General features: G+C 42.8%; 1 protein-coding gene across 2 annotated transcripts in view; it reads left to right on the forward strand.

Annotated features, from left to right (window-relative positions):
* PRDM5 (PR/SET domain 5) overlaps nt 1-22,486 on the forward strand; it is a 182,121-nt gene that overhangs the window by 121,536 nt on the left and 38,099 nt on the right. For both annotated transcript variants that reach the window (XM_066573807.1, XM_066573808.1), the window contains one exon: nt 18,399-18,484. In XM_066573807.1, coding sequence (XP_066429904.1) covers nt 18,399-18,484 — 86 coding nt within the window. The remainder of the gene's footprint in view (nt 1-18,398; nt 18,485-22,486) is intronic.

Below are 22,486 nucleotides of genomic sequence, written 5' to 3' on the forward strand. Positions count from 1 at the left end.
TAATTCTGGGGTGAAAATTCATGCCTTTTACACAACATATTTAGCATGCTGTGGATTTCGAAATCCACGTGATGACTATTCAGCTAGGTTTAAGGCCCATTTACATGAGCAGATGATCGTTCAAAGATCGCTTAAAAGACAGTTTGAGTGACAGCTTTGAGCGATCATTTTGCATAAACTATTAAGTAGCTACTCAGCTACTTAAGAGCAATTAGGTGTGCAAATGAAGCCTTAGCTGAAAGCAGTTAGTAACCTGAGGGCTCCTATCAGCTTTCAATTCTTTTGTTCTCCACAGGACAACAATGCTATCAGCACTCCCCTGGAGAACTACTGATAAGGCTGAAGGATGATTTTTAGGTTGGACTGAATTTAACGATCAGCTAGCAGTGCATGAAACGTGCACGATGGGCGCACATTTAGACACAACGATTATTGCTAAAACAATCGCCTTTTAGCGATTTTTTTTTTAGCGATCATCGCTCCATGTAAATGGGCCTTAATATGGACGTATTTGCATGTGTAAATTTATGCACAATAGGCAGAGAATAGAACCCGTTGATGTCAATGCGTTGGTTCACATGCACGTATTTTTCCCTGCATGTTTTGATCACACAAAAGAAATGCAGCACAATTAATTTTCATACGCATTTGTGCACCAAAGATCCCCATAGAAGTTAATGGGGGGTGCTCAAATGCATGTGCAATACACAAGGAGATGTGTGATATGGTGCCTTATTCCACTGAAAAAAGAACACATCTGGAATTCATTAAACTAATTGGCCATTTGGTGCGTCTTTGTTTGGCAAGCGCAAATTAAAATGCCTTGCGGGTGCAAAAAGTACAGTGATATATGCTAATATGCGCACAAAAAAACCTCGTCCAGGGTGCAAAAAAGTTGAGCAGAGGCGCATGCTCTCATGTAAAGGGCGCCTTTCTGCTTCAAGTGAACGGAGTTTGTTAAAACCCTGTGTACTTACATTGTGCTGTACATTCTGGCACAATGTAGGCATGAAATCCACGACCAAAATTTTGCAACAGTTCCGCTATGTGAACTCACCCTCAGGCTCTGTTTTCATTCCCTCTAAGGATCTGTCCACAAGAGCACCATGCTTTCCATTAGTAAAGGGAACTGTCAGTTAGTTATGAACTTAGTTATGGTGCTGTTGACTTGAAGGGAAGCCAGGGGATGTAATTTTGTATCCCCCACCCCCACTGTCTACCGATAAAGATCGTGCGCGGTCTGAAAATCTGACTTTTTCAGACCACCATGCATGCGTTCCTGAAAGCATTGCCCACAGCAGTCTGCAAAGAGTCCGATTTTTAGAAATTTCAATCTTCACTGGCAGAAAATGTGCGAACTGGGGAGTGAGTCCAAAAATGACATCCCCCATCTCCCTTCATCTCTCAAAACAGCACCATAACTTAGTTTATGGTGCTATTCCGAGGTGACAGTGTCCCTTTAATGGAGTTACAGCAGTTATGACAAATATAATGCAACATAGATCCTAACTAGAGATGAGCGAGCACCAAAATGCTCGGGTGCTCGTTACTCGGGACGAAATTTTCACAATGCTCGAGGGTTCGTTTCGAGTAACGAACCCCATTGAAGTCAATGGGCGACCCGAGCATTTTTGTATATCGCCGATGCTCGCTAAGGTTTTCGTTTGTGAAAATCTAGGCAATTCTACAAAGTGATGGGAACGACACAGCAACGGATAGGGCAGGCGAGGGGCTACATGTTGGGCTGCATCTCAAGTTCCCAGGTCCCACTATTAAGCCACAATAGCGGCAAGAGTGCCCCCCCCCCCCCCGCACTGTCAGCGTAAAGATCGTTCTCCTCTTCCATAGCTGTAACAGCTGTGGCAGAGAAGAACGATGTTTGCCCATTGAATTCAATGGAGCCAGCAATACAGCAGGTTCCACTGAAAGCAATGGGCTGCCGGCGATCGCAGGATGAATTGTCGGGAAGGGGTTAAATATATAACCCCTTCCCTGCAATTCATCCAGAAATGTGTTACAATAAAAATATAAGGCGTATAAGGCGACGGGGCGTATAAGACGACCCCCCAACTGTCACCTTATACGCTGGCAATACAGTGGAGCAAAGAATAAAAATCATTACTTACTTCTTCTGACGTTCTGCGGCGCTCCTGCACGCTGTTGCTCCCTCCTGGTCCACGGCAGAGTATTGCTTTCTGGAGGCAGGGCTTGAAATCCCCGCCTCCAGAAACACAGCCAATCACAGCCATTCAATGACATCATTGTCATTGGCTGTGATTGGCTGAAGGCACGTGTGTTTCTGGAGGCGGGGATTTAAAGCCCTTCGTAGAGAAATCAATGCTCTGCCGGGAACCAGGAGGGAGCAACAGCCTGCAGGAGCACCGCAGAACACCAGGAGGGAGTGACAGCCTGCAGCAGCGCCGCAGAATGTCAGAAGAAGTAGTAATGATTTTTATTCTTTGCTCCACTGTATTGCCGGCGTATAAGGTGACAGTTGGGGGGTCGTCTTATACGCCCGGTCGCCTTATATGCCGGTATATATTTTTATTGTAACACATTTCTGGATGAATTGCAGGGAAGGGGTTATATATTTAACCCCTTCCCGACAATTCATCCTGCGATCGCCGGCAGCCCATTGCTTTCAGTGGAACCTGCTGTATTGCTGGCTCCATTGAATTCAATGGGCAAACATCGTTCTTCTCTGCCACAGCTGTTACAGCTGTGGCAGAGAAGAAGGATTTGTCTTCTATATGTTCTCAATGGGGTCGGCGCTGCTGCCGCCGGCCCCATTGAGCACATATAGAGAAGATTTATGGCCTTAAGAAGGACTGTTGGGGTTCTTGAAACCTAAAATACTCCTAACACTTTCCCTATAGCAGCTCCAACACGATAGCACTTTCCCTGAACTAATGTCAGAATGCATCCATAGCGAGCCGCGGGAGGGGCAGATTTCAATACTCGGGTGACACCTAATCTCGCTAGCCACTCACTGCCCGGGGGTGGTATAGGGCTTGAACGTTGCAGGGGGAAGTTGTAATGCCTTCCCTGTCTTTCTATTGGCCAGAAAAGCGCGCAAATTTCTCAGGTAAGAAAGTGAAAGTAACTCGAACATCACGTGGTGCTCGTTACGAGTAACGAGCATCTCGAACACCCTAATACTCGAACGAGTATCAAGCTCGGACGAGTATGCTCGCTCATCTCTAATCCTAACAGATTCTAATCCACTTTGATTTCTTTTTTTTCACGCCTTGTTCACGTTACCTTTTTATCCTTTCCCCTTTCCTTTAGAGAATCCTTTATTTGATAGGAGTAGCATAGTCTGCACAAATGTGCACAGTATTTGCGCAGACACCATTGCAAAAAACACTAATTCACAGCACAAATATACTGCGTACAAGCAAGCGTTTTTGTGCTTATGCTCGTCTGAAGCCGCCCTTATTGTTCATCTTAAAAACTAATAGTTTAATTGTTCTCATTCACTTATACAGTCAATGTGAAGAACTGAATGATTTATCTGCCTGTGTAGACAGGCTGCACTAGCGAACGACCGACCTCTGACATTGTTCGCCCTTGTGAACGATACATCGTTAGGTGTAAAAGCACCTTAAGGAGTCCTGCACACAGGCCATTTTGCATGCGATTTTGCACATGCGAAATCCTGCGCACGCATTCTGCAGACAATAGAACACGCTGATTTCAATAGGTTCCCTCACATTGAGCATTTTTGCACCCACATTTCCGTTGGACAAAAAAATACACAACATGCTCTGTTTATGTGCGCATGTGCGCAAAAATGTAAAGTAAAATGCACAGGAACATGCACAAAAGCACGTGATTGCGCACAATTTAGAGCAACCGTGGCACCCTTTCATGAGCGTATCATGTGCAGGAGCCCTAAGCGCGTCTTTTTGGTGGCTGGTGCATTTTGATTCAATGAAGATTTCTTGCATTGAGGCATTATCAATAAAAAATGGAAAAGCAATTAAAAGCAAAAGAATAAAAAGTATAAAAAGTCAACTCTGCCACTGAATAAACAGAATATGGCAGATTTATGAGCGCAAGAGAGAAACTGTCTGCTGCTCAAAACAACCAATCACGGTGCAGTTTTCAATTCTCATAAGGAGCACTGTGATTGGTAGCTATGGGCAATATAGACAGTTTTTCTTTCAGACAGCATAATAAATGTGCCCCAGGGTATTTCAAGAAAATATGTAAATTACAAATGGATTAATTAGATTTTGTACTACACCATGCAAAGTGCCGGAGCTTTGAATCTATACATCGGTTTTCCCACACTCTACATTTTATAGCCCCTGTGCCTGGTATGGCATCTCAAATCCATTCTCTTGAATGGGACTGAGCCACTCTTATGCCATGGGACTAAGAAATGTGATGTCAAAGGCCGTGGCATGCATCTGAGCGCCATGGCCTGTTCAAACCGCTGATCAGAAGTGGCGGGCCCCAATGATCAGATATCCTGAGGACGGATCATCACAATCTTTTTCCAGAAAACCCCTTTAAGGATTCCTCTTATTTAAAGACATTCCGCTTTTCTTTTCATTTTTCTAGAAAGATCCAGAAAATCTTGCCATATGGCTTTTCCAGTAAGATACAGAATGTCAAATTCCGAACACAGAATCCAATGTCATGGTCTCTTTTGTTGAATATTTAACATAAAACTGTTGTTGGGATGATTAATAGGTTTTTGACCAGGTAACTTTTCTTCATCTGTGCGAGGAGAGACTTTTTTTTTTCCTGAAGTGTCTTTTAGGCTTGTTAGCCTTCAAAGACTTTTAAGGTCAGCTGTGAAGAGACACTAAATCCATTATATATTCTCTTCGTCTGTCTCCTCGCATCACCCTTCTACTCCCAGCATGGAGCCATCCCACTTTCTTGTCTGCAGGATAGATATAGAATAGAACCGTTTGACTGGTTTGGTATCTTGATGCTTTGCAGTCCTTTTCAAGCAGACGGAAAATCAAAAGCAGCTCATTGGCAATGGTATTGCTATTCCAAATATTACAATTTGGAGAGTCTGAAACTCACTGTGTTAATATTTGTTATATAAAATAAACTCCCCATCGATTAACACTTAATTAGCAGCGTCTGACATAATGCTTGTTCTACAGTCCGCCATGTGCAGTAGATATGCTCAATATAAATACGGTGCAGTTGTTTGGATTGCTGGAAGTGGGTCCACACTGTTAGTGAGATGGTCAAGGAACTGGCCGAAGGTACAACAGAAGTGCAGATATATTCCAGCTAATTACATACATATTGCTGGAGCACATCTGATCCACATCGTGGCAGAACAAGTTATTGTGTTAACAGTTACTGTCAGTAGCAGGCATTGCAGCCGGAGGAGCAGCTGGATACAATGTTTCTCAGTAGGAAGCCAACTGTTTTTCAGAATATGGTCTAGTATTTAGGGACATCAAATATATATATATATATATATATATATATATATATATATATATATATATATATATACACACACACATCTTAGCCTGATGTGGTTTGTTATCAAAACAACGCTGCCCTCATGTGGATGCATTATGTAACTGCATGCTATGCCTCAATCCTCACTCATCATCACCATAGCATCTACAGGGTCAGCCATTGAAAATTAGGCCACACTATCACACTAGTATTAACCCCTGCAGTGGCAGGTTTATTATTACCATGTCAGCACAGCAAGTGAGGTAATTCGAAGTGGCAAACATGTACAGTGGCACAATAACTGTGTGTCCTGGCCAGCATTTCAGCACTAGAGCTGTCCACGGAAATCTTCCATGGTTTAACTGTATGCTTAGTGCAGGAAGCCCCTGAGATTTTACGGGGGTGCCACTAAAGGGGTTTGCTGCTGTAGCTAGCACCTATTGGCCCATGAATTATTGGTAAATACTTTGGTAATAGTGCATTAAGTCCAATTCGTGTGTTGGGTAGCATGTCTCTGTTACCACTATGTGTGGATGAGACTTGCCTGGCTTTCATTATGTAGGCTCTTAGTGTTGTTTACTATGTTCGCGACGAGGAGCGTGTTATAGTGCCATGGCAGCGGCGAATGTACAGTTAAGGGACTATTTATCATGAGATCTCGCGGTATTCTCGGGGGTTGGTGCATGCACGGTAGTCTCTAATGTCGCACATAGGTGACTCATGGTTCAATGATTTACTATTTTAGCACATGCGCTCATGATCTAACAGGATGCCAGCGAGTTGCCTAATATGTCCTAATACCCTGCACATTTGTGATGCTGCTGAAGTGGGTGCACCTGCTGTGGGACCCGCTGTGCCAATGGGAAAGGTGATGGGGAAAATATGTGCGTTTTATTGTAATTGGTTGGCAGGTATTTGGTTTGTGTTTCATATGCGATGCAGTATACATGCATTTATGTTAGACAAAGACCGTGTTTAGGTCGAAATGTCGCACTTTTTAAATAATGGAGTAAATGAAGTTTATAGCTTTTATTTACATAGACTTCTGATCGAGTTGCTGAGTGCTGCACCTACTTATTTGATTGGATTTAAAGGGGTTGTCCCGCGAAAGCAAGTGGGGTTATACTCTTCTGTATGGCCATATTAATGCACTTTATAATGTACATTGTGTATTAATTATGAGCCATACAGAAGTTATTCACTTACCTGTTCCGTTGCTAGCGTCCTCGTCTCCATGGTGCCGTCTAATTTTCAGCGTCTAATCGCCGGATTAGACGCGCTTGCGCAGTCCGGTCTTCTTCTTTTCTGAATGGGGCCGCTCGTGCCGGAGAGCTGCTCCTCGTAGCTCCGCCCCGTCACGTGCCAATTCCAGCCAATCAGGAGGCTGGAATCGGCAATGGACCGCACAGAGCCCACGGTGCACCATGGGAGAAGACCTGCGGTCCACCGTGGGTGAAGATCCCGGCGGCCATCTTCACCAGGTAAGTAAGAAGTCACCGGAGCGCGGGGATTCAGGTAAGCACTATCTGGTTTTCTTTTTTAACCCCTGCATCGGGTTTGTCTCGCGCCTAACGGGGGGGCTATTGAAAAAAAAAAAAACCCGTTTCGGCGCGGGACAACCCCTTTAACATTATTCTATGGGTCAGTACGATTATTATGATACCATATTTATATAGGTTTTTTTTGCCTTACTACTTTTATTTATTTTCAAAGATATTACATTTTTTTAAATTATTTTCTGCAGCCATCTTCTGACTGCCACAATTTTTTTTATTTTTCCATCGACATAGTTGTGCGAGGGCTCATTTTTTGCGGGACGTCCTGTAGTTTGCGTTGGTACCATTCTGGAGTACACACGACTTTTTGTTGGTTTTTTTATTGCATTTTCTCTTGAAGACAGGATGACCAAAAAAAGCACATTTCTGGCGTTCTTTATTTATTTTTTATGACAACCTTCACCACGCAGGGTAATTAATGTGTTACTTTGATAGATCGTACTTTTACGGATGCAGCGATATCAAATATGTATTCTTGTTTTATTATTTAGATTCTTTTATTATTAATATAGCAAAAGTTTTTTTTTTTAACATTTAGCACTTTTTAAAAAAATAATTAGTAAAGCTTTATTAATCTTATTTTTACCTTTTTTCTTAGTCCACAGAGGGAACAAGAACTTGCAATGCTTTGATCGCTGTGGCATTACATCATACTGCGATCGTACAGGCATTCTACCAAGGCATCCCACGAGCATGGCTTGATAGGCATTCTACCATGACAGCCCTGGAGCCTTTCAGAAGGCCCCTAGCTATCATGATAATCACACGGCAGCCAGCGATCTCATTGCAGGGGGGCCATATGGGACCCCCGAAAATCAGTTGGGGCATTTAAATGCTGCTGTCAGAATTGGAGGCGTTTAAAGGCTTAACAGCTCCAATGAGCCTTGTGGCTTATCAGAGCTGTTGTCGGTGGGTGTTGGGTGTAAGAAACAGCCAGCGTCCGCATTATATGATGGGAGATCGCCCCACGATCTCCCTCCATGCACACCCTGAAGCTGTAGGATGTAACTGTACATCCTCCAGCGTTAAAGGGTTAAAGCGGGTTTTATTGCGTATTTCTGTGTGGACTTTACCTCCTCATTGAGAAGAGATGAATTAAGCAGCGGAAATGGCAATAAAATTGACATGCTGTGGAATTCCGCACCACATGTCAATTTCCACACAGGTTTTGAGCGGATTATTTCCTCAGCTTGTAGATGAGATTTTTTTGAAGAACATGTTTTGTTTCATTGGTCTATTTCATCATCATTATCATCATCTCAGTATGGTAATGGGATTGCTTTTAATAGTTTTTTTTTCAGATTGTTGTATACTTATAAATTACATACAAAAGCTGTATCTGGTAAGCATTAGAAAAGTAGTATATTCACTGCTGGTTTAAAATCCATTCTGGGTGATGTAATGCAAACAGCTTGTTGTGTCTGGATCTGGGGACCACCAGCTTCTATTCCCATCCTCTACATAGACTAATTAAGACAGACAATCCTTTCTGCCCATCATCAGTTCTTATCCCCACGGATTCTTTGTCTGTACGTTTTCAGGCACATGAGACTTTTAGAGATGGTCTTGAATTGATCACAAACACATAGTAGCGTGGGAGAGACACACAGTATTCACAAGGCAAGTGACTGAAATTCCATTTGTTGACAAGAGCATGTGAAAACCCCCTGAAACGAATGTAGAGCTCATGTCAAACACATAACGAGAGAAAGATGGTTCATCTGAATGCCCACACATCAACCATCTCTTTCCGAGAATATTGGAGAAGTCCCTTGTGTAATAAGCTTTTGAAGTGAGTACAGCTTAGTTGCTGGGCTGTGTTAACTTCCATTATGTTCTTCATTTTGACCCCTTCCAAAGCATAAACTATAAATACGTATACATCATGCAGTCACAGAGGGTATATGGAGAGGACTCGGGGGCCAAGTACACTCCATGCCTGGTGAGTGTCAGCTATTTTCAACACCAGGCTGGCACCCGGCGTTGGCCGTGGTCAGCGTTGGCTATGATCATGGCCCCTAACTATTTAGAGGCTCCAGTCAAAGCTTACCGTGCATATAAGCAGCCAGCTGCAAAGGGGGCACTTTCCAGCACCCCATTGCACCCCAGAAGCGAGTATATGCAGGGACGAGTATCGGGCATCGTTTGCCCGACATTTGTCCCATCTAAATGGGCCTTTAGATAAATGTCTGCTGATCACACTGATTTTGTTGAACTGGCCAACTATCTAATATCTATGGTGGTTTCCAGACTTTTTCTTGATGGCTGAGGTCAGTGGAAAAAAGAGTCAGGCATGTTAAAATTCTCGGGAAAAATAAGCTATGGGGTGCCCAGCAATGGCTTACTTCACTCTTCCGTGAAAAACATGTACACTCGGCCGGGCCGCTGACAGCTATCTAAAAGTGTATTGTCAGCTTCAGTCTTAAATAGACCACTAAACAATCCAATTGACTAAACAACTCTTGTATAAATTAAGTGGAAATTTTTAAGCTGCATGTCTGCACCTTTCATAAGAGAAAGTCAAATTTTAGTGATATTATTTATGAGAAAATCAAAACCGTCCACCCACCACCCCCCAAAAAAGAAAAGGAGGACATGTAAAAAATGAGTATACTACATCCCAAAACGGGTGGTTGTGTGTTTTCAATTCAGAATTTTTTGCAATTACACTCTTTGTAAAAAAAAAAAAAAAATCAAGTATCTAGAAGAGGTTGTCATTAGAGATGAGCGAGTATACTCGTTAAGGCACATTACTCGAGCGAGTAGTGCCTTAGCCGAGTATCTCCCCGCTCGTCTCTAAAGATTTGGGGGCCGGCGGGGAGCGGCAGGGGAGAGCGGGGAGGAATGGAGGGGAGATCTCTCTCTCCCCCCTGCTCCCCGCCGCAACTCCCCTGTCACCCGCGCCGGTCCCCGAATCTTTAGAGACGAGTGGGGAGATCGGGGAGATACTCGGCTAAGGCACTACTCGCTCAAGTAATGTGCCTTAGCGAGTATACTTGCTCATCTCTAGTTGTCATCTTGCCTATAAAAAGGTTCTCTGAGGCCTTTTGTTTGCAGTGGACCTCCTTTTCCGCTTGTTAACAGTGGGGGAAGTATTTTTTGGGATGCAAGGGTCTGGATGGCTGTATAGATGAAGTGCCTGCTACCTAGGCCATTCAGAGCAGACTGTTAATGAGGTGTTTTGACCTGTGGATACAACATGTGTTCCTCTCATGGCTGCTTCCAAGAGGCAGTTTCCAGCAGGATAATGCTCGTCTGCACACAGCAAAGGGGTCACAGTAATGTCCCTACAACATTGTCAGACTACTATGGCTGCCCGGTCACCAGATTTATCGCCAATAGAACATGCATGGGACCATCTGGGCCACCAACTTCCACAGCTTATGGGTTTGCATGATCTATACTCAGTTACAGCAAATATTGAGTGATATACCACAGGATACCATACAGAACCTGTATGCCTATATGCCTACACGTATCACATCTTGTATCCAAGCTAGAGGCGGTATAACAGGGTACTAGAGCATCCATGCCCACCCGTATCACACCTTGCATCCAAGTTAGAGGTGGTATAACAGGGTCCTAGAGCCTCTCTTCAAGTGTTCAGTTTTCTGTAAGTGATAGCCTCAGATAATCTACTCGCTCAAGTAATGTGCCTTAGCGAGTATACTTGCTCATCTCTAGTTGTCATCTTGCCTATAAAAAGGTTCTCTGAGGCCTTTTGTTTGTAGTGGACCTCCTTTTCCGCTTGTTAACAGTGGGGGAAGTATTTTTTGGGATGCAAGGGTCTGGATGGCTGTATAGATGAAGTGCCTGCTACCTAGGCCATTCAGAGCAGACTGTTAATGAGGTGTTTTGACCTGTGGATACAACATGTGTTCCTCTCATGGCTGCTTCCAAGAGGCAGTTTCCAGCAGGATAATGCTCGTCTGCACACAGCAAAGGGGTCACAGTAATGTCCCTACAACATTGTCAGACTACTATGGCTGCCCGGTCACCAGATTTATCGCCAATAGAACATGCATGGGACCATCTGGGCCACCAACTTCCACAGCTTATGGGTTTGCATGATCTATACTCAGTTACAGCAAATATTGAGTGATATACCACAGGATACCATACAGAACCTGTATGCCTATATGCCTACACGTATCACATCTTGTATCCAAGCTAGAGGCGGTATAACAGGGTCCTAGAGCCTCTCTTCAAGTGTTCAGTTTTCTGTAAGTGATAGCCTCAGATAATTACTCTTTCCTTATTCCTCTTGACTGATTCTTCTCTAGTTAGTGCTTTGATAGTGTCTTTCAGTACAGGATAAAAATAAAAGAACAATACCTAGCACTCCAGGGAATAGGACCATATGTATACAGAGAGTAGAAGTAAGGAAAAGTATTGTTCACTTACTTTTATCCTGTACTTTACACTTTTGAGATCTAAATCAGGGTCCTATTGACGCTCTCCTTCATTGGATGCTTGTATAACCAAAAAACGATTAGAAATTTATAGGCTAATGGGGACTTCAGGTATGATGGACTACCCCTTCTAGGGTGGCCCTATCATGCCAGGTAAGGGTTAATTTAGATGGAACGAGTGTCGGGCATGTCTTCGTCCTCGCATGTCCTTGCTCCCGTGCTCCTGCACTGGAGCTAGTATCGCTGGCTCGCTGACAGAGCGGCCAGCAGGGGGTGGGGTGGCTGCAGGAGATTTCTCTCCTCGTTTTCCCCCGCCCCTCTCCATTGACTTAACATAGCGGCCGCTCAATACTTAACGGCTGCTATTCACACGGAACGAGGAGTGATCAGCTATCGTCCATCGTTTATGCTACATCATATGAACAGCCACCCCACTGTGAGCTAACGATATTAGCTCCTGTGCAGGTACACAGGAGCTAGTATGTGCAGGGAAGAGTGTCGGGCATCGTTTGCCTGAAATTCCTCCCGTCTAAATGGGGCTCAAGTTATATTCACTTTATTTGGGAATTTATCTATTTTCCTATCCCATGAGTGCTGCCTGTGTTTATCTCTCCTTTGCTAGTGACTTTATCACTACTGGCATTGTGAGGTGGTAACTGCAGCCCAAATAAGTTGCACAGGTAGTCCTGCTCCTCCAGGATGGCACTTTCATACATGCCATCACAAGAAGGTTTGCTGTGCCTCCTAGTCTCCCTGCACAGTTTAAAAGCATGGAGCAACTATCAGGATATGAGGAGAGCTAAACAGGGCCATAGTGGGGCATCAACAATCATCAGGACAGGTTTTTGCTCCTTTGTTTGATGAGAAACAAGCGGAGCACTGCCAGAGCTCCTACAAAAGGACCTCCAGTGGTCTGTTGGTCTACATGTTTTTGACAAAACTGTCAAACAGACCATGGGCAGGTGGAATGAACACCAATGTCGTGTAATAGGACCTGTGCTTACAGCTAGATTGGCACTCGTCGGAAAAACACCACAATTGGGGGGTCCGCCATTGGCAGCTTGTTCTCTTCACAGAAGCAAACAAGTTCACATTGAGCACATGTGGAAGAGTCAGGAAATATTGTGGTGAATGTTATGTTGCCTGAAACTTCATCCAGCATGACCTGTTTGGCAGTGGGACATTGATGGTCTGGGGGGAAATATCCTGGGAGGGTTACACAAACCTCCATGTGATAGCCAACGGTACCTTAATAATGTTAGATACTAGGATGAAATCCTTAGAGCCATTGTCAGACTTTATGCTGGTGCAGTGGGCCCTGAGTTTCAGGACAATACCCGGCTTCACATGACCAGAGTGCGTAGGCAATTCCTAGATGATGAAGGCATTGATGCTATTGACTAGCCCTTACATTCCCCAGGCCTGAATCCAACTGAGAACCTCTAGGGCATTTTGTATCAGTGCATCCAGTGCCACAAGGAGCTCACTGATGCCCCGATCCAGGTCTAAGAGGAAATCCCCCAGGACACTATCTGCTGTCTCATCAGGAGCATGTGCAGAAGTTGTCAAGAGTGCATACAGGCACGTGCGGACCATACACCCTACTAAGTCACAGTAGGAGTTACTACGTTGGAATTTACAAAAACTGATTTTCGGGGTGATTTGGAATCCAGCCCTGAATAGTGCCTCATGATTGTGGTTTCATTTGGCTGTTCGTATGTCATTTTGTTCTCAATGAATTACACAATTTATATCAGCAAAGATTTTCAACTTCAGTGTTTCGTTTATCGAGATCTGATGTGGGATTTAAGTTTTTCTTCCACTGTTTTGAGCAATGTATATTGTTCCTTTATAGTCTTTTTTCTGAACACCTGATTCCTGTTCTTAACCCCTTCCCGCCCTATGACGTAAGGGTATGTCATGGCAGGCTGGTATTTCCCGCAAAATGACGTACCCTTATGTCATCGGAATAGCGCGAGATCATGACTGACCTCGCACTATACCGCAGCGGGAGCTGGCTGTCAGTCACAGCCGGCGTCCCGCTGCCACAGCGGATCGGCATTGGAGATGCGCCCTCTGCTGTTAACCCCTTCCCTGCCAAGATCTAAGTAGATCGTGGCAGGGAAAGAGTTCACAGAGGGTGCGATGTTATCGCGAAAGCCCGGTCTGTCGCCATGGCAAGAGGATGCTAGACACTGGCGTCCTGTAGTGCCAATGCCTATGATCGCTGTATAAGCAATAAGGCATAGCAGGGCAGTAGCCCTGCCATGCCTTATCACAGCGATCATAAGTGCAGTGATGTAAGTCCCTCAGAGGGACTCAAATAGTGTAAAAAAAAAAGAAAATAAAAATGTAAAAAAAGAAAAATAAATGTAAAAAAACCCCTTTTTTGTGCTTTTTCTAATATTAGCATAAAAAAGGTAAAAAATTAAAACCCCACATATTTGGTATTGACGCGTCCGTAACGACGCGTACAATAAGTTGAACACACTTTTTATTTTGTGCGGCAAAAAGCGTTAAAAAAAACTCTAAAAAAACAGAGGCAAAATGCTAATTTTTTGCATTTTGCCTCCAAAAAAATGCAATAAAAGTGGTCAAAAAAGCTGTACAGTCCCCAAAATGGTACCAATAAAAACTACAGCTCGTCTCATAAAAAATAAGCCCTCATAAAGTTCCGTACATAAAAAAATAAAAAAGTTACAGGACTTTGAATGCAGCGATAGAGAAAAAAAAAGATTTCCAAAACAAGGGGTTTTATTGCAAAAAAGTGTAAAAACCTAAAAAAAAAATATAAGAATTTTGGTATCGTTGTAATTGTACCGACACGCAGAGAAAATTTAGTGTGTCATTTATGCTACATGATTAACGCTGTAAAAAAAAAAAAATCTATGGCAGAATTGATGCGTTTTCTCTCCCTGTTATCATAAAAAAATAATAAAAGTTTTACGATATAGTCTATGTACCCAAAAGTGGCACCGATAAAAACTACAGTTCGCCACGCAAAAAACAAGCCCTTACACAGCCGCGTCAACGGAAAAATAAAAAAGTTATGGCTTTTGAAAAATGGAGATGAAAATCCGCCAAAAATAGTTGCGTCCTTAAGCCCAAAATAGGCCATGTCATTAAGGTAATCCAATTGCAGGAATACAGCTTTTTGTGGAAAAACTTGCTTTTTATTTTCTTGTGGTGCTTGAATAATACAGAGAACGCGTTTCGGTTATGAAACCTTGTTCACCTCTGACTAACAAATGCATAATGCAGACCTTAAAAAGGTTTAGTGAAAATAAGTGAATTAAAAACACATGTGCAATTAACCCATGGCAATCTGTTACTTCAATTACCAGAGCTCGTTCCTCCTGCAGGAACTTGCCCTGATCATTTTATATATGCATGGCACATTATATGGTATATAAGAATAGCATATTCATATACATATATTGAGCGCTCCGCTGCAAAGAGTAGAGTATGAAAACAATACATCATTGTTATAGAAACAAAAGGAAAATAACCTTTCTGACAGCAATATTAAATCAAGACACAAATTATTAGTATGGAATGTTATTACCAGCGATATATAGTAATCCATAACGCTACACCATACACTTCCAACATAATGAAATCATGCTGGAATAAATGTGTGTTACTTGATAAATAATAATTATTATACCTAATAAATGTATAAAAGGTCCGTTTTATAATTCATTCCTTTAGGGAATCTTGTATTTAAGTTTAATATCCAGAACGCTTCTCTTTTAAACACTTTATCCGGGTTGATTGTTCCTTTCTTTTTATTTACGACCTTTTCAATCCCAAAGAATGAAAAAGTATTTAAACTGCTTTTATGCTTATCACAAAAGTGTTTAACCGCACCTGAACTGTTCACATTATCCTTTTTGATGTTACGGATGTGTTCATTGATTCGGGTCTTCAACTTTCGTGTGGTGCAACCTATATAATTCAAATTACACTCTCTGCCTTGAATCATATATACTACATTAATAGTGTTGCAGTTAATATAATTGCAGATTTTATACTCTTTATTATTGTCGCTGTCAGAAAAAGTTTTTCTCCTATCAGTTAAATGGCATACGGTACATCTGGAATTGCCGCAGCGGAAAAAACCTTGAAATTTCATCCATTGCGGTTTTCCCTGACTGGAGGAAAAAGTGCTAGGTGCTATCAGATCTCCCAAGTTTTTACTTCTTTTTGCAACACACTTAATTCCCTCATTCAATATCTCATCAACAATATCATCTTGTCTTAAAACAGGCAAAAATTTGAAAAACATTTTTTTAATCTCATAAAAATTTCTGCTGTACGCTGTAGAGAAAACCATTCCCTTACTAATATTTCCTTTTTTGCTTATACACTTATCCTTAAGTAGCTCTTCCCTGCTGACTGTTTCTATTTTAGTACATGCCTCATTCAATAATGGCTGTTTGTAACCTCTCTGATACAGCCTATTTTTGATGTCCATTTTTGCTGCATTAAATGAGACATCATCAGAGCAAGATCTTTTTGCTCGTATGAGTTCCCCTACGGGAATAGCTTTGATAGTGTGTCTGGGATGACCACTATTTGCATGTAGTATGGTGTTACCCGCTGTTGTTTTTCTGTATAATTTGGTCTCTATTCCTTTAATACAATCACCTTTCAGGGTTAAATCCAGAAATGGTACTTCCACGTCACTATGCATCACAGTAAACTGTAAATTGACAGAATTATTGTTGATATAATTTTCAAACTCACTGATTTGTTCGTGCACCCCATTTCGTTCCAGACCCTTATTCCAGATAATTATTATATCGTCAATGTATCTCGCATACCACACCATGCGACCAACAAAGGGATTATTATGACTGAAAATAAAGGAATCTTCCCACCAACTCATAAAGAGATTGGCTATAACCGGAGAAAATTTAGATCCCATCGGGGCTCCAGAAATTTGCAAGAAAAATTGTTGATCAAACGAGAAAAAATTATGCGTTAACAAAAATTCCGTAGATAGCAAAATAAATTCCTTCAGCTCATTACTGTAATTACTAAAATTCTGTAAATGAAAACGTACTGCTTCTATGGCCGCATGGTGTGGTATGCAAGAATACAGATCCTTGACATCACATAAGATCCAACACAAGTCATCATTCCACTTCATATTTTGCAACTTTTGTATTACATGCTTGCTGTCTCTCAAAAAACCCGGGGTTCTATATACCAACGGTTGCAGGGATCGGTCCACCCACGAGCTCAAATGCTCACAGGGTGAGCCGATCCCTGCAACTATCGGTCGCAATGGAGGTGGGAATATTCCCTTATGGATTTTAGGAAGGCCATGGAATAAAGCCATGACTGGATTAGGGGGAGACAAATATGAAATAGCTTTATCATCCAATATGCCAAACTCTTTTCCCATATGCAACAACTTGTCAAGTTCCTTCAAACAACCTTGTAGTGGATTGGTATCAATTTTTTTATATATATCAGTATTATTTAATATGTTTTTAACAAGGTTTGCATAGAGGTCAGAGTCCAGCAATACTATATTACCACCCTTATCAGATTTACGTATCACTAAATTTTTATTCTCCATAAATTCCTTCAAACCAATTTTTTCTCTAAAAGTGAGATTATTTTTCTTCTTTTTTCTATGTGCGTTGGTTTCTTTGATTTTAAAAAGTTCTTTTTCTATGGCCTGTTGAAAATCATCCATGTGTTTTGTTCTAGCACTCAGGGGGTAAAAGCCCAAAATAGGCCATGTCATTAAGGGGTTAAACATATTAATATTTTACCTGTTTCGTTCTAAATCTTTAAATATAAAATACTTACAATGCTGATAAAACCATCCCATATCATTGATATTTTTCCTACATTTAGACCTATTGACTTGAAAACATTAAATCAAAGACCCGATCTCATATTTTATGAATAATCAGCTGTGACAATACTATAAATCACCGTTCTAGCTGAGACTGGGAATTCCCATGTGCCTGTCTTCATCAGAGCATTCATTGGCCTCACTAGATTCCATCCAACCATTTGTATATATTGGGTATTGACATTCAAGGCCTCAAACTGTGCAAGGAACATCCACATCTAAGACCTCGGACATAAACACGACTTGAAGCTCTCGCTCACGACCTGAAGGTTGCTGGTTCAATTCCCACTTGGTTCAGGTAGCCGGCTCAAGGTTAACTCAGCCTTTCATCCTTTCGAGGTCGGTAAAATGAGCACCCAGCTTGCTGGGGGGTAAAAGATGACTGGGAAAGGCAATGGCAAACCACCCCACAAAAACAGTCTGTGTCACCCTAGGAGTCAGTCATGACTCGGTGCTCGCACCAGGGGACTTTACCTTTATCTATTATAATAAGCTATTCACCTGAAATGCATTTCTCCAATGTATGTTAGACTAAACAATTTCAATTAGAATTGCTCTGACCTTTTGGTTTCCATGATTTTCTTCATTGCCTAAAACTAAGATGTCTCTGAGTAGATGTACGTTCTTAGCTAAATATAGCACAGGACGAGAAATTGATTATAGTAATTAAATGTGATGTTTCCAATCCAGATGGTAGAAATGTTCAACAGATGTGTGGAGCTGTTAGCACCCCCCCCCAAGAATGAAGTATATCAAAGCACCAAATTAAAAAAAAGCTACAAAAATTGCCACAACAAAATGGATAATAATTTACTCGACTGTCATATTTGCCTAGTATATCGCTGCATGCATTCATATGTTGTTAGCAAACATCAGGCAACAGGAAGAGACGCTTTGATCCAGCCCAGCGTGTAGCCAGTGTGTTCTTTTGTTCTTTATATGAAGTTTTTAAAAGCTCAGATCTTTTCTCTTTTTCACTTTTTTTTGTAAATGAACATGAACCTCAAGCTGCAAGAATGTACCTCCTTTGATGTAGACATGCTGTGCTTTCCTGATGTGTCGGAGCAGTGTTTTCTGTCCATATGGTAATTATGATACTTATCTTGTTTGCAGGTGAGCGCCCCTACCAGTGTCCTTACTGTGACAAAGCCTTTAGTAAGAATGATGGGTTGAAGATGCACATTCGGACGCACACAAGGGTAAGTCAGGAACCACATTCATAGCTAAGATGAGGTTGTTCCGAGTTGGAAACCCTGCTTCATATACCCTGTTCAGGCATGTAAACATCATTGAGTAGAGTCCTCCTCTTGCAATCCTCCTCTATGGCTGGAATGGAGGTTCAAACTGTAAGAGCAGTTCCTGTTCTGGTGGACCATGTGCCGTCCTTGTATTGCAAGACAGCCATTTATGTAACTGGCCATCCTGTAATACTACATTCCCTCAATGCTGCAGGAGAAATGTATGGTGCAAGCTAATGCCACCTGCACATGACCGGGTTTCAACTGCGGAATCCACGATCGTGTCCCGCGCAAACGATCCGCGGCATTTAAACCAATGGAGCAAAAATTGCAGCATGCTCCATTTTCATGTGGCCTCCACACAGATTACTTCCATTGAAGTCAATGGAAGCTTACTGCAAGCACTTGATGTCTCTCTGCAGCATTCTTTACAGACTCCCCTGAGGCCTCCCTTGGTCCTGCCTCTTCTTTGGGAAACTGTTCAATGCCTCCAGCTTCATTCTTCTTTTTCTCCTCAGTAACAGGGATCCTACAAAATACTATAAAGCTTCACCTAAGCATGGATTTACATTCTGCTATCAACTCTTCATGTAAGCCTTCGCCTAGTTTCTGCCACAATACTGACATCTGGAGACAACAGTTAGTATTAAAATATTACCGTATTTTCCGGACTATAAGGCGCACCGGATTATAAGGCGCACTTTCTATGAGCGCCTTATAAGCAATCCTGTTTCATATATAAGGCGCACTGGATTATAAGGCGCAGCACATTAGTGCTGTGCAGGGGCCGGAGAGGCTTCTATCAAGCCTGATAGAAGCCTGTCCGGTCAGATCGCGGTTGCTAGGCAGCCAGGGGCCTTCTGAAAGGCCCTAGGGCTGTCTATGCAGAGCGCCTAGCAAGTCGTGCGCTAGATGGGCACTCTGCATAGACAGCCCTGGGGCCTTTCAGGAGGTCCCCGGCTGCCTAGCAACCGCACAGCGTCCCGCGATCTCATCGTGGGACGCTGTACGGGCCCCCTGAACGTCGGGTGCCGGCTGTTTCTTACAGCGGCCACCCGGCGGCAGCAGTTCTGATGAGCCGCGCCGCTCGTTAGAACTGTTAACACTTTAAATACCGCTGTCAGAGCGGTATTTAAAGTGTTAACAGTTCTGACAAGCGGCGCGGCTCGTCGGAACTGCTGCCGCCGGGTGCCCGCTGTAAGAACAGCCGGCACCCGACGTTGTATGGAGCGGGATCCACCCGCGATCCCGCTCCATACTACTACTTGTTTGACTTGCGAACAGGGGGGGGGGGGGAGGAGCATGGTGTGTGCTGTGGTATGCCGCCCACGATAGAGGTAAAGGATCCTGTATGAACCGGGTTCATATATAAGGCGCACCGGATTATAAGGCGCACTTTCTATTTCTGAGAAAATCTCAGCATTTTATGTGCGCCTTATAGTCCGGAAAATACGGTAGTTGTTAATCACAATTATGAGAGACAACTGTAAACAGATTTACACAGGCAAGCAGTCACATTAGTGAAGGCCCATTTAGACAGGACGAATGTCGGGCAACAGCACGTTAGCTAGTATCGCTGGCTTGTTCACAGAGTGGCCAACGGGAAGGCTGCAGGAGATTTCACTCCTCGCTCTCCCCCACCCCTCTCCATTGACTTAACATAGCGGCTATTCAATACTGAACGGCTGCTATTTACAATGAACGATGAGTGAGGTGCCCCAGAGCTAGTATGTGTGGGGACGAGTGTCGGGCATCGATTTCCCACCTATCCAAGTGCAGAGAATTTACACTACATTTTTATATCCTCTTCCTTGTATATTACTGAAATTCAGATGCTCAGCTTAGAGTTTTAGTACTAAAAAGCAAATCAGATTTTCACCTGAGAGGATTTATAGCCTATAAAATGAATAATCCTAATTTATACTCAGTTTTGAGGATTGCAGAAAATTTTTATTTTTATATATAATATATGTAAAATATATAGCTGCATTACCTTAAAAAAAAGAATACTCACCTACCTGGCGCCATCTGGGTCCCTGTCGCTGTTCTCCGGAGCTCCAGGCAAACTGCTAGGCACTTGTCAAGCCGACAAAGCATCTATTGCTAGTAACGGGGATTGAAATCCCCGCCTCCCAAAGAGATTTCTCTGATTTGTTCAGAAGCACTGGCTGTGATTGGCTGAGCCTGCTGACACTCAGCGGGCTCAGCCAATCAGAGCAATCTATTGCTGGAGGCGGGGTCTTCAAACCCCGTCACTAGCAAAAGATCCTCTGTCAGCAAAGACAAGTGTCTGAAGCTCTGGAAAGCAGCGGCAGGGACCCAGACTACGCCAGAGTACTGATTTTTGCTGCAGCATCCTTCGCTGCATTTTGTGCTGAAAACGCAGCCAAAATGTTGTCAAAAATGTACGACAACGCTGCTGTAACCGCAGTAAACGCAGCATTGAAAAACGCTGTGTTTCTGCAAACACCTGTGTGAGGGAGGCCTGAGGCTTTCTTCACATCTGTGTTGGAACTTGTGGTCGGAGGTTCCGTTGCAGATCCGGCACAAAATACCAGAAGAAACAGTGTTGCATGCAGGACTTTTTCTTTGGTAAAATGCTGGACAGCTGTATGAAAACTGAATGGACCCCATTATAGTCAATGGGATCTATTCTGCGTTGTTTGGTTCCATCATAAAATGGAGCCGTTCAGCCAGGGGATTCCCCTTTCCTGAATGGAGAAGAAAAAAGGAATCCCCAATGCAGATGTGAAGGCAGCCTAACTGAAATTAACGTATAAAGTATTCATGATTGTAATAAAACTACCATATTAATTTGTTTTCTAAGAGCGGACATTGGGCCCCATTGTTACTTGGACAATTCAAAATATTAAACATACAGAACATATAGAGTGAGTTATGTTGCCAATTAGAGATAAGTAAAACTAAAAACTTGAATCATGAAAATTTGAAAATTGAAAAATTTAATTTCCTATAACGTAGCCAGTAGAGGCTAAAATACTTTAATGCAGATCCCAAATCCATCACCATTGTCTTATATAAGGAAGATTTGCCTCTATGAGCGCATCTTTAGACAAACGTGTATGAGCGCAAATCGCAGAGAATAGAACCCATTGTTTTCAATGGGTTCATTCTCACTTTTGTGTACTAAAGGCACCATAGGAGTCTATGGGGGCGCACAATGAACTGCGCAATTTTGCGGGAAAATTGCAAACATAGGGGACTAATGAGGCTGTGCAGCCTTTTAAAGCATGGCACAGGTGTTTCCCCTGCCGATGTGAATAATCCCAGCAGTGCAGAAAGTGCAGTAGAAAGCGCCAATACGTGTGCAACGGGAGTATATGATAAGACAGCTAATTTACCATGAAACCCATGAAAACCAGTTGAATCATCCAAGTAGTAGAAAGGTTTCTGTTCCACTGATGTGATTAAATGAGGTACAGGGATATTGGGTAACACTGTACCAAATATGTGTATTCATATGCTACCACAGAATCATATTGTAGAATGTCAAGCGGTATTATATCTAGAGATGAGCGAGCACCCAAATGCTCGGGTCCGCGTTATTCGAGTCGAGCTTTTTGGAAAATTCGAGAGGTCTACTCGAGTGATGAACCCCATTGACTACAATGGGAGACTCGAGCATTTTGTGGGACGCCGGGTCCCGAGCTTTTTTTTTTCTTGGTTCGTGTGTTCTCTCTCTCTCTCTCTCCCCCTGCCTGCCAGCCAAAAAATTTGCCATTGACGCTCGCGCTGCGTCCCGGTGGGGAGGGGCCAAAACAGGCACGTCACAGTGGAGAGGAGCCAAAAACTGGGGCGGGGTCGAACACGGCGTGATGCTCGTTCGAGTAATGAGCACCATCGATTACACTAATACTCGAACGAGCATCAAGCTCGGCAGAGTATGTTCACTCAACTCTAATTATATCCACAGAACAAAGTAACAAATTTGTAGAAATGAAG

This window comes from Eleutherodactylus coqui, chromosome 7 (genome assembly GCF_035609145.1).
Source record: "Eleutherodactylus coqui strain aEleCoq1 chromosome 7, aEleCoq1.hap1, whole genome shotgun sequence".
Taxonomy (NCBI): Eukaryota; Metazoa; Chordata; class Amphibia; order Anura; family Eleutherodactylidae; genus Eleutherodactylus; species Eleutherodactylus coqui.